At 42.1% G+C, this 17,502-nt stretch overlaps 1 protein-coding gene across 3 annotated transcripts in view; it reads right to left on the bottom strand.

Annotated features, from left to right (window-relative positions):
- C7H12orf4 (chromosome 7 C12orf4 homolog) overlaps positions 1–17,502 on the bottom strand; it is a 62,912-nt gene that overhangs the window by 40,948 nt on the left and 4,462 nt on the right. For all 3 annotated transcript variants that reach the window (XM_028148534.2, XM_008143747.3, XM_028148533.2), the window contains exon 4: positions 2,970–3,151. In XM_028148534.2, the coding sequence (XP_028004335.1) occupies positions 2,970–3,151 (182 nt within the window). The remainder of the gene's footprint in view (positions 1–2,969; positions 3,152–17,502) is intronic.

The raw sequence follows: 17,502 nt of genomic DNA on the forward strand, positions 1-17,502 counted from the left end.
TCCACCTATGAACCAGGAAGTCATGGTTCGATTCCCTATCAAGGCACATGCCCGGGTTGCAGGTTCAATCCCTAGTGGGGGATGTGCAGGATGCAGCTAATCAATGATTCTTCTCCTCATTGATGTTTCTATCTCTCTCTCCCTCTGCCTTCCTTTCTAAAATCAATAAAAATATATTTTAAAAAGAAATGTATTCAAATGATGATCATATTTTAGAAAGAAAAAAAGCAAAGCCCTATCAAGAAGTTTGGCCAAAGGATATTTCAAAAAATAACGTAACAGCCTGGCCAGAGTGTCTAGTGGTTAGCGCCAACCTATTGACCAGGAGGTCATGGTTTGATTCCTGGTCAGGGCACATGCCCCGGTTGTGGGCTGAATCCCCAGTGGGCGACATGCAGGAGGTGGCCCATCAATGCTTCTATCTCTCTATCGTTCTCCTTTCCTCTCTCTAAAATAAATAAAGATATATTTTAAAATAACAGCATAACAAAACTTTACTAAAAACTATTTCAGGATAGAGAAAAAAAAGTATAAAGTTCTAATAAATGTAGAAAATTAGTAAGTTAATTCAGCTTCCCAAAAGGTGAAAGTCAGAGAATACTGATGGCCACAATTGAAGTTTTCTGGGAGGTGTAGTGACTAGGCAACAAAGTGGGCCACAATTTAGAGTAGCTCCCCAGATGAATAAAAGGATAGTAAAAGTTACTGATATAAACTATAGATGGCCAAGTTGGGAATTTTTTCATATACCTTAATAAGCAGAATGACTATAGTCCCAGAAAACCTGAGATCCAAGAACAAATTCAGAATGAGTTATATTACTTGAAGCCCTGGTAGGAAAATTTGTACACGGGTAGGTGCACAAAAATTCATATACAGAGAGGGTCCCTAGGCCTGGTCGGTGATCAGGGCTGATTGGGGCCTTCCTTCGTTCTGCGCCACCCCCTGGTGGTCAGCACACGTCATAGCGAGTGGTCAAACTTCAGAGGGGACAATTTACATATTAGTCTTTTATTATATAAGAGGATATTTACAAATCTAATTTTTATTTTGTTCTTGTCTTAAAAATATATTCACAATTTTATTGGCCACCTTATAAAGAACCAGAAAAAAGAATGTTTCTCTCCCCCAGGCACACAGCTTCAACTATTTACCCAGTGGCAACTACCCATACTATAGGTATCCCATCTAGAAAAACAATAAACTGCTTTAAAACAGCTAATCAGCAAACCCAAACACATAAAGAGTGACAAATGTCTCAAAAAATCATGTTCTTTTTGACTCAGAAACAGTTCTAATATCTTATTGGATATGAGAATAAAAGGTCCAGAGAAGTTGAATTATTATGAAAACGTACAAATCTATGCAATATAGGAACACTGATCTGGTACACAAAAGACAGTAGCCACAGGAAAAATGATTAAATCTATTTGCTATGATTTCTGTGTTTTAAGTTTTTTTAAAACGATGACAACTCTCAAAATAACACATTATTCTCATCTTGCTAGTCCCAAAGTTTCTAATGAGAAGCTAATGAAGGCCAGAAGCAAACCAGTACATCATTTTAAATTTATTTCTTTGGGACTAATCTCATAATATGTAATTTTTCCTAATATACTTTCACAATTAAAGAAATTTTACATCAGCAACACTAAAAAATTATCTTAATGCCACATATACCTAAAGTCTTAAATAAATGTTTTTAACTTAATATAATTAGAGTCAGCTAGATCAAAATGGGTTATCTGGAAGAAGTGTGTCCTGAATTACTAGTTATAGAATTACTAGGAAGTAGTCTAGAAAGTCATGCTTTAAAATAATGCTAGCAATTTTTTACTTATTCTGAAGAAAAAAATGGATCATAAAAACACTGTTTGCATACTGTATTAAGTAATTCATACAAAATGAATTTAAATCTAATCAACATTTCTTGGAATATTACTAGTGTTTTTGTTCCCCCCCTGCCCCCAAGATGTAAATAAGCTTACAAAATGAACTGAGACTATGGACTTAGTCACAGCAAGGTTTTAAATAGGTCCTGAATAGGGAGGCAGTATGGCATAGTGCTTAATAGCTTTAGAGTCAGACTTCCTGGTTTCAAATTCTAGCTTTTCCTTAGACAAGTTACTGAAGCCTCAGTTTCCTCATCTGCATAATGGGTGTAACATTAGGGTTGTGGTAAGGATAAATGAGATAGGGCATCTGTTATGAACTGCATGTTTGTATCCCCTCCAAATTCATATGTTGAAACCCTAACCCTGCCCCCTGCAATGTGATGGTATTTGAAGATAGGGCTTTTGGGGAGGTAATTAGGTTTAGAAAAGGCCATGAAGTTGAAGTCCTCATAATGGAATTAGAGGAAGAGATGCTAGAGCTCTCACTCTAGAAAAGACACAGTAGGAGGAAAGACACAGTGAGAAAAGACACAGTGAGGAAAGGCCATGTGAGCACAATAGGAGGAAAGACACAGTAGGAGGAAAGACACAGTGAGAAAAGACACAGTGAGGAAAGACACAGTGAGGAAAGGCCATGTGAGCACAGTAGGAGGAAAGACACGGTGAGGAAAGGCCATGTGAGCACACATCAAGAAGGTACTATCTATAAACCAGGAGTGAGAAATAATTTCTGTTGTTTACACAACCCAGTCTATGGTATTTTTCTATAGCAGCCTGAACTGACTAAGACAGCATCCAAAACACTTTGATCAGAAGTAAGCTATTCTTCTTATGAGAAATAGAATATATAAAGTCACCATTATTTATTTCGGTAAATCACTTGAGAAGTTTTATAAACTTATGAGGATTTCCCAGTTGAAATTACATATTTAAACACACAAGAAAATTAATTTCAAATATTAAATAATTTTTTCTATTTTATTCTTAAATTTTGTAACAAAATAAAAACAAGTTCTGCAGGACACAATTGATGATGTAACATTTAATTATGATAATGCAAGAAATTTTAAATACCTCTCTCGTAATTTTTTCAGCTCCACGTCTCTTTCACCAATCAGTTCCGAGATACTAACAAAATAATTATGTTCCAAATTTAGGAGCGTTTCAGAGGCAGGAGAATGAATTAGGTCATGGTACACATCTGCAAAATCTTCATCCCAGCTGGGCTCTTCAGGCCTTGCATGCTCTAATGTGGTCTACAAATGATACACAGACATTCTTAAATCACGATGTAGGATTTTTATTTAACACACTACTAGAAAAGCATGTACTATTATGTTATGATTCTATTTTTGTACATCAGACAAGGACAGAAAGACGTTGTCTTTTTATATACGTGTATATATTGGCTATCTGAGTCCACACACAAAAATTAAAAGATATAAACTAAGTTGTTAACATGGGTTACCTGAAGGCAGGGATGGGGAGGGGGTAATGTGGAGGAAGAGAAGGGAAGTATACACAATAAAAACAAAACAAAACACTATGCTATAACCCAATTTCTGTAAAATAGCATATACACACACAAGGATGTGATTAACAAAATGCTAATGATGGCTATTTCAGGGCAGTGGGATTGGTGATGACCTTTGCTTTTTTATATTATAATGTGCTAGAGACCTGGTGCACAACATTCGTGCCCTCAGGGGGTTTAGGGGGTCCCCTTGAGCAGTCTGGGAGCCCTCGAGGGATGTCCCCAAGCAGGCCTAAGCTGTCAGTCAGACATCCTTAGCACTGCCACAGAATTGGGAGAGGCCCCCGCCACCACCGCTGTGCTTGCCAGCCAGCCGTCAGCCCAGCGGTGCTCCCACTGTGGGAGCAGACTGACCAGGAGGCAGCTCCTGCATTGAGCATCTGCCCCCTGGTGGTCAGTGCGCATCATAGTGACCGGTCATTCCGCCATTCAATCGATTTGCATATTACCCTTTTATTATATAGGATAATATAATAATTTGCATGTATTAATTACATAATCAGGAAAACTTTTCATTATTAACAAATACATTGCTAAAAAATGTTTTTTAACTATATATTTAGAAAATGAGGCTACCTATATGATCCCAAGTGTGGTGATGTACAAAGTATGGCGATTCTGCTTTCTTCTTAAAATGTAAGCATGCTTTTAGGTACGTGAAAACAGCAGCTACCAAGTGATAAAGGACTGAGTAAACACTGACAAACAATAAAAACAGAAACATGGAGAGAGACTAACTAGGGATACCATCAGCACACACACACAAATCTACCCTGGGAACTGACATGCTGAGAAATCCCTTGTCAAGGATCACACAATTTCATGGCAAAAGTGTAAATAACACAAAGATTACAATGTGTTTTCCATTACTTATCTTTGTATACAGACAACTGTAAAAAAAAGAACAATTTGAATTATTCCCTTATCTTACCAATGAAAATACTAAAAACTATATTCTATGTAACATAACTGAGAGTAATAATTTACTTTAAAAATAAAGCAAATGGATAAGTCACAGAAACAGGTATTTTAAACTTGGTTAATCAATAGGTAAACTGCATGTTTTCTTTCACTTATACTTCAATCAGTTGCCAGCTCAGGAGGGAAGGGTTTAAGATGACTAGCTAAATCTAGAACATAGATTTCACCTACTCTATGCCTCTGAAAACCTGAGGCCACATTCTGATAGCTGCTCCATATATTTAGACCTGGCAATGCTCCAGGAATTATAACCAGCCCATATGACTTAAACTCAATTTAAGGCTCAGCTAAATTGATTTCAGGCTCAGCTAAAATTCCCTAGGAAGGAGCCAGTGCAAGATCATAGGGATCTGCTTAGCTGTCCATAACACCAGACGTGGTAACCCCACTGGCCATATCAGCTACCTACAATAATTTGCAGCATCAACTGAAAAATCAGCATAGAGCAAGCTTTATGAATAGGTAGAAGCTACCTACATGAGAAGCACTATTTAAATAGAGTCTCCCCTTGACCTAACTCCCCCCCATTCCTCAGGAGAGATGATATTAGAAAGGGGATTGTGACAGCTGAAAGGGGCACTAAGTAAAGGCCTGCTGAGAGAAAAGTACTCAATGTCCAGGATACTTCTCCACCTCCATATTCCTCCATAAAGCTCAGCTTCTTTGAAGTTCAAACCATTTGGCATCCCTAGTCTTTAACAGCCATGGTTATCTAACAACCTACCTGTCACTAACCCTCATTCATTTAAAGCTTTGGCACTGAGTTCACAAACTTCCTCTCTGCCCCACATCCTGTCATCAAACCTGATCACTTGGATGTCTGTGTGGATAACCCATCCCATGCCTTGCCTTCTTACTTCCACCTAGACACCCATTCTGTATCATCACTAGGAACAACTCAACCTCTCGAAGTCAAACATTCAGTCTCTGACTATAACCTCTGGCCAAGAGTTCTCATTCAACTACGCCCATGCAATTGGTTCTTCATATCAGCCATTAGCTCACACCTAGCTTCCCTTTCTTCCCTATGTAGTTTACATTACATGGTCCAGCATTCAACCACTGTCTTGCCAAAATCCTCAACTCCCTTGACTGATATTCTATCTCTTGCCCATCTAACAAAACTTTAAATCTTACCGTCAGGTTGTAGAGGCATGCAGCCCACCGGCTGCGAGTATGACATGCTTGTTCAGCAGAAAAACTACAAAAACTTTAAAGTTTATGGTGGCAGACTGACTCTAACATTTCCTTTCAACAATGCCTGGCAATCCTCTTTTTCTCTGGTCAATCTTCTCCTCAAACATCCAAATATCTCATCAATCCCCAACCTCATCCAAAAATGTGACCTGTCTCTATTAGTTCCTGATAAAGTAGAAGCAGTTAAAAAAAAAAATCTTCAACTCCTACTACCAAAGTAGTTAAGCTTTCTTAATATATATCCACCCTTTTCTTCTTTCTTTCTTTCTGCTATAATAAAAGAAACATCCCTCCTCCAGGAAAGACTAATTCTGTACTTGAGTTCTGAATTCTATCCCTTCTAGTCTTCATCTCTACCATCTTAAAACAAATAAACCTCTGACCCTGAGTTCCCATTTTGAAAGTGCCTCATCCTTCTTCTCTATATAGCCAAACCTCTTGAGTTATCTATTTCTCTACTTCCATACGCCCACACATTCTTGAAGTCACTGAAATCTTAATTTCTGCCCCCACCAATCCATTGGAACTGATCTTGCCACAGATAAGATTACTTGGTAAACCCCATGGATATGATTGAGTCTTTTCCTTACGTGACCTTCTCTACAGTATTTGACACTGTTGACTATTCTCTCTTTCTTGGTGGCTCTTTTTCCTTAACTTTTGTGAAACCATAATCTTTTACCTTCTTTCTACATCTTTGGCCAGTTCCTCTTTCCTTTGAAAAGTTCTTCTTACTCTAGAATCAAAAGAAGTTCAAAATGGCTAGAAAAGAGTCTCTTCATTTATTTGTATATTCACTCATCCATAATTTTGCCATCCATCTATCTCATCTATCCAACACATACCAAAACCCTATTAATTGCAGGCATTGTGCTAGATATCAGAGCTATAATAGAGAAGAAAGTAGACATTTCCAGGTGGATATCCACAAGTAAGAGATATAAGTCAACACACAATTATAATATAGGGTTTTGTCAGGATTCTATTCAGACATCTAATCTTTTCATTTTACATAATCACCCTGCACAATTTCATTCATTCTAAAATTCATCTACAAATGAATGACTTACACACCTAAGTCTTCAGTTCATCATCTTTCCTAAGTGCCAGGTCTATATTGCTAGGTGCTTATGAGACATCTTCATTTGGATGTCTTATAGGCACTTCACATTTAATATGTGTAAAACTGAAGCCATCACCCAGCTGGTGTGGCTCAGTGGTTGAGTGTCAACCCTTGAACCAAGATGTCACTGGTTTGATTCTTGGTCAGGGCACAGGCCTAGGTTGCAGGCTCGATGCCCAGCAGAGGACTTGCAGGAGGCAGCCGATGAATGATGTTTCTCTCTCACTGATGTTTCTATTGCTCTATCCTTCTTCCATCCTCTCTCTCTCAAAACAAACAAACAAAAACACAATAAAATATTTTGTGAAAAACACACAAAAAAACTGAAGCCATACTTTTATGCCAACACTTGCCTCTCCTCAAATGAATGGAACCACCATTATACCATTTATCCAGTAGTCCAAACCAGAAACCTGGGCCAAGTGATCTTTTATCTTTTAAATCTCAGCTTAAATGGTACCTCCTTAGAGAAGAGTTCTCTAACCCAGCGGTTACCAACTGGGGGTCCGCGAGGTCTGACAGGCTGGCGACCACTGGTTTAAGGAAACCTTTGGAGCAGCGGTCGCCAACTGGTAGTCTGCGGACCACTGGTGGTCCATGAGGCCCAAAAGGTTGGTGACCACTGCTCTAACACTTCCCACCTCTCCCCCTTCATAGTTCTCTATGTTGGCACCCTATTTATCCTATACTAGAGGCCCGGTGCACGAAAATTTGTGCATTTGGGGGGGTCCCTCAGCCTAGCCTGTGTCCTCTCGCAGTCTGGGACCCCTCAGGGGATGTCGGACTGATGGCTTAGGCCCAAGTGGGCCTATGCTGGCAGTCAGACATCCCTCTGGCATCCCGGGAGCCGTCAGGGGATGTCCGACTAAGGGAGTGGGCCTAAGCTGTTAGTTGGACATGCTTAGCACTGCCATGGAGGCAGGAGAAGCTCCTGCCACCACCGCTCTGCTGGCCAGCCATGAGCTGGCTTCTGGCTGAGCAGCGCTGCCCCTGTGGAAGTGCACTGACCACCAGGGGGCAGCTCCTGCATTGAGTTTCTGCCCCCTGGTGGTCAGTGCATGTCATAGTGACCGGTCGTTCCCAGTCGTTCCGCCATTAGGGTCAATTTGCATATTACCCTTTTATTATATAGCATAATAAAAGGGTAATATGCAAATTGTCCCCTCGACCGGGAATTCAACCAGAGTTCAAACAGGGGCCAGGGCCGGCCCGCCAACCTTCCGCGTCCCCTCCCCACAGCTGACCCGGCCTGATCAGGGCAGGCCAGCTGGACCCTACCCATGCATGAATTCATGCACCGGGCCTTTAGTTTCTTTATAATATGTTTACAAATATAAATTAGTCATGTGCTTGTTAGTTTACTTTCTTCTTCATTACCAGTACATGAAAATAAAGACCAAATCTGTTTTGTTGATATATCCGAGGCATAGGACAGGTCCCACATACATATTAGTTGAATAAATAAGTATATGAAAAAAAATCATTTGTTATTTTCTTTTTATCTCCACTACCACTTCTAGACTAAGATTTCATCATTTCTTCCCTATAACTGTAAGTCTTCTAACTTACTCCAAATTTCTTCCAAGACATTCTTCACACTAATACACTGATCTTTCTGAAATGTAAATATGATCTCACTCCTCTGTTAAACTCCTTCAAAGCTGCCCAATACCTTCAGAATAAAGACAAAATTCAAGATGGCTTGCTAGACTCTTTCCTAGCCATTACGAACTTCTTTCAATTTTTCTAATGTGCCATGGCCTCTCTCACCTTCAGGCCTTTATATATGTTATGCCCTCTGCCTAGGATATTCTCTCTCCACTCCCCCACCATGCAACTTTCCTTTCAACTACCTGTTTCCGACTCAATTTTCGGGTCTCAACTAAATTTCACTTTCCTCTGCCAAGCTTTCCCAAAGTTGTCTAGACTAGAATAGGTATACCTGCTTTGTACTCTCATAGTACCCCCTAAGCCCCCTGTCATAGCACTTACCACACTCCAGTGAATTTAATGGTCTGTCTCCCTGTTAGACTGTAAACTCTGTGAAGGTGGGAACTATGTTTATTTTCTTGTTACATCCCAAGTGCCTAACACAATTATCTGATATATAACAGATGCTTAATACCCATTTGCTGAATGAATGAATACAAAGAGAACTAAGAAGAGAATAGTACTGAAGTAGAAGATAGGGCATTACAAAAAAAAAAAAGAGAGAGACAACTTCACAATTTTGTCAATGGTTCCTCTGTTTGCCTTTCTTTACCTATCCAAGTTTACTTCTCATTATTTAAAAAAGAAATCTAATATAATAGCAAAAGTAGTTATTAGAAGAAACAGTATAATTACATTTTTAGGAACTAGAAGCAGAAAAAGAAGGCAAGTAATAAATCTTCTGGCAGTAGACAAAAAAAGGAAATGCGGAAGAAAACAGACTTAGTCTACAAAGGAGGAATGAACAGTCACACACACTCTAGTAAACCATCAGAACCTCCTTATACCATAAAGTACATCCATTAAAGCCCAGCTCTGTATATCAAAGACAGGGACCCTCTGCAATGAAAATTCCTTATATAATAGCAGTATATTCAGCACATCTCTGCAGTGACGGGACAGACAGGCCACCCTCTGTAACAGTGCCTCCCTGTATCATATAAAGATATAATCACTTACATTTATAATGATTACCTGGGGTCAACAAGAAGTTAGAATTGAATCTGATATACCATGCTTAAGAAAGCAGGGAAATGTGTACTACATTTAAAAAAGATTTTCATCAAAAGGTGGTTAAGGTAAAAGTTTCATGATTTAAGTACGCTACATCTGAAATATCTAGTAAATCCATTTGTAGAAAATGGAGCTCATTCCCTCATAACCCTAGGTGACTGGTATTCCTATAAACATTCTGTTAATTCACTTCTTTATTAATGCTCCATTATTTGTCTCAGGGTTACTGAAAGACTGTTTACTCATATGTTGCAGAGATGCTTTAGCACTCCTCTGTCTCTTCTACTGCTCTGTCCTGCCTGCACCATCAGAGTCTGCTGTTAGTCATACTGTCATTCTTCTAATCTCCACAATGCTGCATCTTCTAATCTCTGCCAGCCCTTTTGTAATCTATTACAGAATTTCCTTTTCTTTTTTAATTCCTTCCTTTTGGTCACTGATTCCCATCTTTCTTGAGCTTGTATTGAGCTGCTTGGCTTTTATAATTTTCACTGCCAGTGAGAGTTCAGATATAGCCAGTGGGTATGTCTATAGCAATATGTCTATAGCAATATTTGGGTATTCTCAGTTATTTTCCTGACTGTCAATATTTCCTTTTTCACTGTTAGAAATAGCATCTTTACTTTTTCTTTCCTTAATTCTTTAAAGATGAACAAGCTACTATAGTTCTAGAATCCTGGCATTGCTAGAAATCTGAACTCCACAAAACAAAAAGTGCTACTATGTACCTACTAATTTTACATAGGGTAGAACAGAGTACCTGCTTCAATTGATACTGATGATTTTAATTCACTGTTAATCTGTATCTTGTGATTAAATAAGTTAATAAGTATAAAGTGTTATTATTTTGTACATTGGTGTTACTATTATTGTTACTATTATTAGGATCTGAAAGATAGTCAAACTCCTATTTTTAGAATGGCTAAAGCACAAAAAATAAGTAAAACTATAAATTTTGTAAACATGGTAATTATCTATAATAATAAAAGTATAATATGCTAATTTGACCAGACGTCCTTCCAGATGACCTTCCAGACAAAGCTGGGGCTGCGAGGCAGAGGTAAGCCGCTGAGGCTGCAATAGATTGGCAGGCTGTGGTGGATGGGCAGGGCCTCCCTCTGCAAGGGAAGCCTGGGTCCTGGGTGCCAGAGGGAAGCCAGTGCCGGCAGCCAGGGGAAGGAAGGCCTACTCTTAAATGAATTTTGTACATCAGGCCTCTAGTTTTTTATAATAAGATAAACAGTCCTAGCTGGTGTGGCTCAGTGGATGGAGCGTCAGCCTGCGGACTGAAGGGTCCCAGGTTCGATTCCAGTCAAGGGCACATGCCCGGGCTGCGGGCTCAGGAGGCAGCTGGTCAATGATTCTCTCTCATCACTGATGTTTCTATCTCTCTCTCCCTCTCCCTTCCTCTCTGAATCAATAAAATATATATATATATAAAAAAAAGATAAACAAATAAGCATTTATTGACCTAGTATTCAGGAAGTTCTCTCTTTGGTTACATAAAATCAGGGAAAGGAGAGGTTCTGCTTCCAGATTTTATATCAAAATAAGAACATTACTTCTAGAGGAGAAACTGCTTTCTTCAGTAATTCTTTCTTGACCACTCCTTCCCCAACTTTTCTACATGATCCCACACTGATCCCACTGACTGCACAGGGTTGCAACAGTCTGTGGATTTCTTTGTATCTTCCTACTAGACTGTATGCTTCCTGAGGGCAAAGACTTATCCTCAGCTCTACACCCAACCCATTTTAGAGGTATAAAAACATTGGTTGAATAAATTAAGTGAAATTATTCTTTTAATACATCTTATAGCTTTATTTCTTTTTATCAGCGGAAAGATTATGATTCTTTAAATTGTAATTGTCACAGATATGTTTTTTAACAAAATAATTATGTTTTTAGTATTTAAAATCATATATGAGCATAGTGTCATCTTTTATGTAAACTAGGAAACCTTACTTGGGCACAGAGCAAACTGCTTAGAATAACAAATATGACCCCATAAAATTGATTTCTTTCAAATTCTCATAGATTGAGTAAAAGCGGAATGTAATTCATTCATTATAGCTTGCAATTATTAAATTTGTTTGTTTACATATTCCTGTATCTGGCTCTCTAACTAAAATGTAAATTTCACTTTTTGTCTGTCTTGCTCACTATTTTACACCTGGCATATAAGAGATTCTGAATATACTGTATTTCATCAATTCTAAGATATATATTTTTTTATTATTCAACTCTCAAAAATCAGTATATATTTTACATTTGATGGCATCTTGGCATTCTATCATAGTTTAAAAATAGAAGTGTTCTTAGTAGTAAATAAAATAATGGTATGTATTATGATCAAAGGCATGTTAGACTTTATGAAATAAGATATATTATTTAAATGGAAAAATGATGACGTTATGTAACTATCTAAAAACAGTTAGAAGGTAAGTAAGAGAACAAAAGTAAACCAGATGAAAATAAGCTACTACTGCTAGTTTAAGGTTGCCAGTTAAAATACAGGTCATCCAGTTAAATTAGAATTTCATATAAACATCAAATAATTTTTTACTATAATTATGTTCCATAGAATATATGGAATATACTTATACTAAAACTAGTGGCCTGGTGCATGGAATTTGTGCACATTAAAAGGGAATTAATTAGAGGAAATATTTTAATACTGCTATTTGCCCTTTCTCTGTAATAGAAGTGTCAGAGATTAAAGAAAATTAGTAAATTGTATATGAAAATCTTCCTCCTGTCAGAGTCTGGGGCGCACCACAGGAACCAGTGGCAAGTCTCCACCCACCCACGTGTGCCTTGAAATCGCGTGAGACCCAGACCTGGCCGGCCCCACCCCCCTGGGGCTAGATCCAGACCTGACCGGCCCCACCTCCATCAAGCCCCCCGAGTGGGGGGCGTGGCCTCAGGTCGCCTGGCCTGATGCCGGGCCAGGGGGCGCGCCTTGAGGTGTGGCCTGAGGTCCCACGTCAAGCCCCGCCAGGTGGGGGGCACAGCTTCAGGTTCCCGGGCCTGGTGTCGGGGCGGGGTGCATGGCCTGAGGTCCCCTGGCCCAGGCCGGGGAGAGGGGCATGCCTTGAGGTAGCCCGTGAAGCCCTGTGGGCGGGGGACTCAGCCTGAGGTCCCCTATCAAGCCCTGCCGGGCAGGTGGCACAGCCTGAGGTCCCCCAGCCTGGTGCTGGGGCGGGGGGCACGGCCTGAGATGCTCCTTCAAGCCCTGCATGGCGAGGGGCAAAGACTGAGGTCCCCATTCAAGCTCCGCTCGGTGGGGGGCGCAGCCTGAGGTCCCCCGGCAAGCCCTGCCAGGCCGAGGGCACAGCCTGAGGTCCCCCAGCCTGGCACCGGGGCAGGGGGCACGGGTTGAGGTTCCCCATCAAGCCCCACCAGGCGGGGGGCACAGCGTCAGGTCCGCTGCGCCAGCCCAGTGCCACACAGCCTCAGGTCCCTGCTGCCTGCTTGTTAAGGGGGAGCTCGGCTTCCACTGTGGGTGCAGCCATTTTGTGTTATGGGATACTCGCCTCTGCTGTAGGCGCAGCCATCTTGTGTTACGGAATCCCTGCCTCCACTGTGGGCGCAGTCATCTTGTTACTGGGTGATGGTCAATTTGCATAGTCCTTCTTTATTAGACAGTATTATTAACTGCTTATCTGAAATTCTATTTTAACTAGTGTCCTGTATTATTAATTACTAACTCTGGCAATACTACGCTGGTTAGAGATACAAAGTAGTTTTTCATTTTATAAATGCATTACATAAGGTACCTATATTCACATAGAAAGGAAACAGTCAAGTATTAACAAACTAGTGGCCCAGATTCGTGCACATTGAAAGGAAATTAACTAGAAGAAATATTTTAATACTAGAGGCCTGGTGCACAAAATTTGTGCATGGCGAGGGTATGTGTCCCTCATCCCACCCTGCACCCTCTCCAATCTGGGACTCCTTGAGGGATGTCCAACTGCCTGTTTAGGTCCGATCCCACCTAAACAGGCAGACGGACATCCCTCTCACAATCCAGGACTGCTGGCTCCCAACCACTCGCCTACCTGCCTGCCTGATTGCTCCTAACCACTTCTGCCTGCCAGCCTGAACACCCCCTAACCACTCCCCTGCCAGCCTGATTGATGCCTAACCACTCCCCTGCCAGCCCGATTGCCTCTACCTGCGCTCCCCTGCCAGCCTGGTCACCCCTAACTGTCCTCCCCTGCAGGCCTGGTTGCCCCCAACAGCCCTCCCCTGCTGGCCTGGTAACAGCCCTCCCTTGCCAGGCGGGTCGCCCCCAATGGCCCTCCCCTGCAGGCCTGGTCCACCCCAATTGCCCTCCCCTGCAGGCCTGGGTTTCCCCCAACTGTCCTCCCCTGCAGGCCTGGTTCCCCCCAACTGCCCTCCCCTACTGCCCTCCCCCAACTGCCCTCCTCTGCAGGCCTGATCCCCCCAAATTGCCCTCCCCTGCAGGCCGGTCCCCCCCAACTGCCCTCCCCTGCTGGCCTGGTTGCCCCTATCTGTCCTCCTCTGCAGGCCTGGTCACCCCCAACTGCCCTCCTCTGCAGTCCTGGTCCCCCCCAAACTGCCCTCCTCTGCTGGCCTGATTGCCCACAACTGCCCTCCCCTGCAGGCCTGGTTGCCCCCAACTTCCCTCCCCTGCAGGCCTGGTCCCCCGCAACTGCCCTCCCCTGCCAGCCTAGTCACCCCCAACTGCCCTCCTCTGCTGGCCTGATCGCCCACCACTGCCCTCCCCTGCTGGCCATCTTGTGTCTACATGGGGGCAGCCATCTTTGACTACATGGGGGCGGCCATCTTGTGTGCTGGAGTGACGGTCAATTTGCATATTACTCTTTTATTATTAGATAGGATAGCTATTCACCCTTTCTCTATAATAGAAGTGTCAACCAAATTCATGATCAACAATGACAGATCGAAACACACACGTGCAATTGGCACCAGCGAGAGCTTTATATATATCGCACATGCACAAGTCAACTTAGCCTTTTATAGATATAGAATAAACTTGCTTAATTACCGTAGATCTGCTTTCTGATTTAGCTAAACTTTTTCAAGCCCAGTGAAGCACCCCAACTTCTCTTTCATGTAATTGTCAGCAGCACAGCAGTAAATATCAACATGAAGCAGATTATTATTGTAGATTACACAGGGAGAACAAAGGGTAAAATATTTAACCACAGCAGTATTTAACTATATTCTATGCAGTGAGAAAACCTGAAGTCATTTTCAAGGTCCACCATTTCTTACTTCTTTTCCATCGGGTCAAGTTTCTAAACTTTCTAAATCTCCGTTTTCCAGCTAATGAAAAGAAAATAGGATTCCTAAGGGTCTCCTATCTAGAGGAGGAACCAAGATGGCGGCAAAGGTAAACAACTAAACTGCCGCCTCGCACAACAATTTCAAAACTACAACTAAAAGACAAAATGTCTACCACCCAGAACCACGGGAAAGCTGGCTGAGTGGAAGATTTACAACTAAGAAGGAAAGAGAAAGGAGCACAAATGCTGAAAAGCTGAGGTACGGAGGCGCACGAATTGGGCTGGTGGCGGGCGACTGGGCACGGGACTTTTTTTCAACCTGAAGGGAGACAAGCTCCCGATCACTCTGAAATCCAGTTTCTGGGGACACACGGGGGACCCAGACACCTAAGGGGAGAAGCTGGACTCTCGGCCATCGTGTTGGAAAGTGAGAGTGACTTTTTTGCAGAGGTGCTCCCAGCAATCATTGTTTACTGCGCTGGAGCGCGGGACGTGGGGACTTGGAAACGCGGAAAGGCAGAGACTGCTGACGGCAGCCATCGCCGTTTGCCACACCCTAGCCTAGTGACGCCCTGAGATCCCGCCCCGCACATTCTACAAACCTGCCCAGGCTCCACACAGTGGCTTTTGCATATAAATGGCCTGTTCTGTGGAAGCTTAACCAAATAAACTGCAACTCCAGTCAGACTGCTCCAAAACCACCAAAGCCCAAGCAAACAGGAGAAAACTGTAGTTCTTGCTGTAGCTCCTGCTGAGTGGCCTCAGACAGTAGCTGACCTGCACCCCATTGGAGATCCAGACACTAGTGTATCTAGTGGTCTGTGTGAGACGACACCAGATTTCAACCACTCTCATAAGGGACACATTCAAAAGGCAGAATCAGTGAGCACCAACGCCCTACTTGAACAAATCCTGCCCCATAAACGTGTCTCCAGCACAGCAATCCTTCCGTTATAGACACAGCAGGTCCTCACAGCCAATTGGCCTGGAGGTCAATTCCTCCCAGTAACACCAACAACAATCAAGACTTAACTACAACAAGGCTGTACACACAGTCCACAAAGGGGTGCACCAAGAGTGTCCACCTCAGGTAACTGGGAGGCTGACCCGTTGAACCAATAGCACACCTAGTACACAAAGCTACCCTACCAACTCAGGGAAGCAGCAAAAATGAGGAGGCAAGGAAACAGATCCCAAACAAAAGAAATGGAGGAGAACAAACAAATGGACATAGAGTTCAAAACCACGGTTATAAGGTTTTTCAAGAATTTCATGGAAAAGGCCGATAAATTTAATGAGACCCTTGAGGATATGAAAAAGGACCAACTGGAAATTAAACATACACTGACTGAAATAAAAAATATTACACAGAGACCCAACAGCAAACTAGAGGAATGCAAGAATCAAGTCAAAGATTTGGAATACAAAGAGGCAAAGGACACTCCTCCAGAGAAGCAAGAAGAGAAGAGAATTCAGAAAGTTGAAGATAGTGTAAGAAGCCTCTGGGACAACTTCAAGCGAACCAACATCAGAATTATGGGGGTGCCAGAAGAAGAGAGAGAGCAAGACGCTGAAAACCTATTTGAAGAAATAATGACCGAAAACTTCCCTCACCTGGTGAAAGAAATAGACTTACAAGTCCAGGAAGCGCACAGAACCCCAAACAAAAGGAATCCAAAGAGGACCACACCAAGACACATCATAATTAAAATGCCAAGGGCAAAAGACAAAGAGAGAATCTTATAAGCAGCAAGAGAAAAACAGTTAGTTACCTACAAGGGAGCACCCATACGATTATCAGCTGATTTCTCAACCGAAACTATGCAGGCCAGATGGGAGTGGCAAGAAATATTCAAAGTGATGAATAGCAAGAAACTACAACCAAGCAAAGTTATCATTCAGAATTGAAGGGCAGATAAAGAGCTTCACAGATAAAAAAAGCTAAAGGAGTTCATCACCACCAAACCAGTATTATATGAAATGCTGAAAGGTATTCTTTAAAAAGAGGAAAAAAGTAAAGATAAAAATAATGAACAACAAATACATATCTATCAACAAGTGAATCTAAAAGTCAAGTGAATTAAAAATCTGATGAACAGAATAAACTGGTGAACATAATAGAATCAGGGGCATAGAATCAGAGTGGATTGATAATTCTCAGGGGGAAAGGGGTGTCTGTATGGGGGTTGTACGGGAAGAGACTGGACAAAAATCATACACCTATGGATAAGGACAGCGGGGGAGAGGCAAGGGCAGAAGGGGGCGTGGGAACCGGGTGGAGGGGAGATATGGGGGGAAAAAAGGAGAAACAATTGTAATAATCTGAACAATAACGATTTATTAAATTAAAAAAAAAAAAAAAAAAGAGTCTCCTATCTATCTACCCCAGGACTTCTGTGAGGATCAAATGAGATGAGGCACTGGAAAACGCTTCACAGACATTTGGTTAGAGTGTGAAATATTTGCACCTGGCTATAAAGCAAGTGGTGTTCTTGGGCTGAAGAAACTGCAAGGAGGCTAGTTGTCACTAGGGAGAGGAAGCCGGGCGTTGCTATGAGACGTCATTACCCAGCGCACCATAACGACCGTTTCTGGGCTGGGCTGTGGGCCGCATTTTGCGCCATGGGGTCTTGGCAGCATTGGCTGCTATTTGGTGGGCTGTTGCTCCAGGGTGGTGGCAGGGCCCGTGTCCCACTGGGGGGAAACCGAGTTTTGCTTTGTGGGCGCCAGGTCCGCAGAGCCGTTTCTCATGACAGCTCCTGCACTGAG

This window comes from Eptesicus fuscus, chromosome 7, assembly GCF_027574615.1.
Source record: "Eptesicus fuscus isolate TK198812 chromosome 7, DD_ASM_mEF_20220401, whole genome shotgun sequence".
NCBI classification, from domain to species: domain Eukaryota; kingdom Metazoa; phylum Chordata; class Mammalia; order Chiroptera; family Vespertilionidae; genus Eptesicus; species Eptesicus fuscus.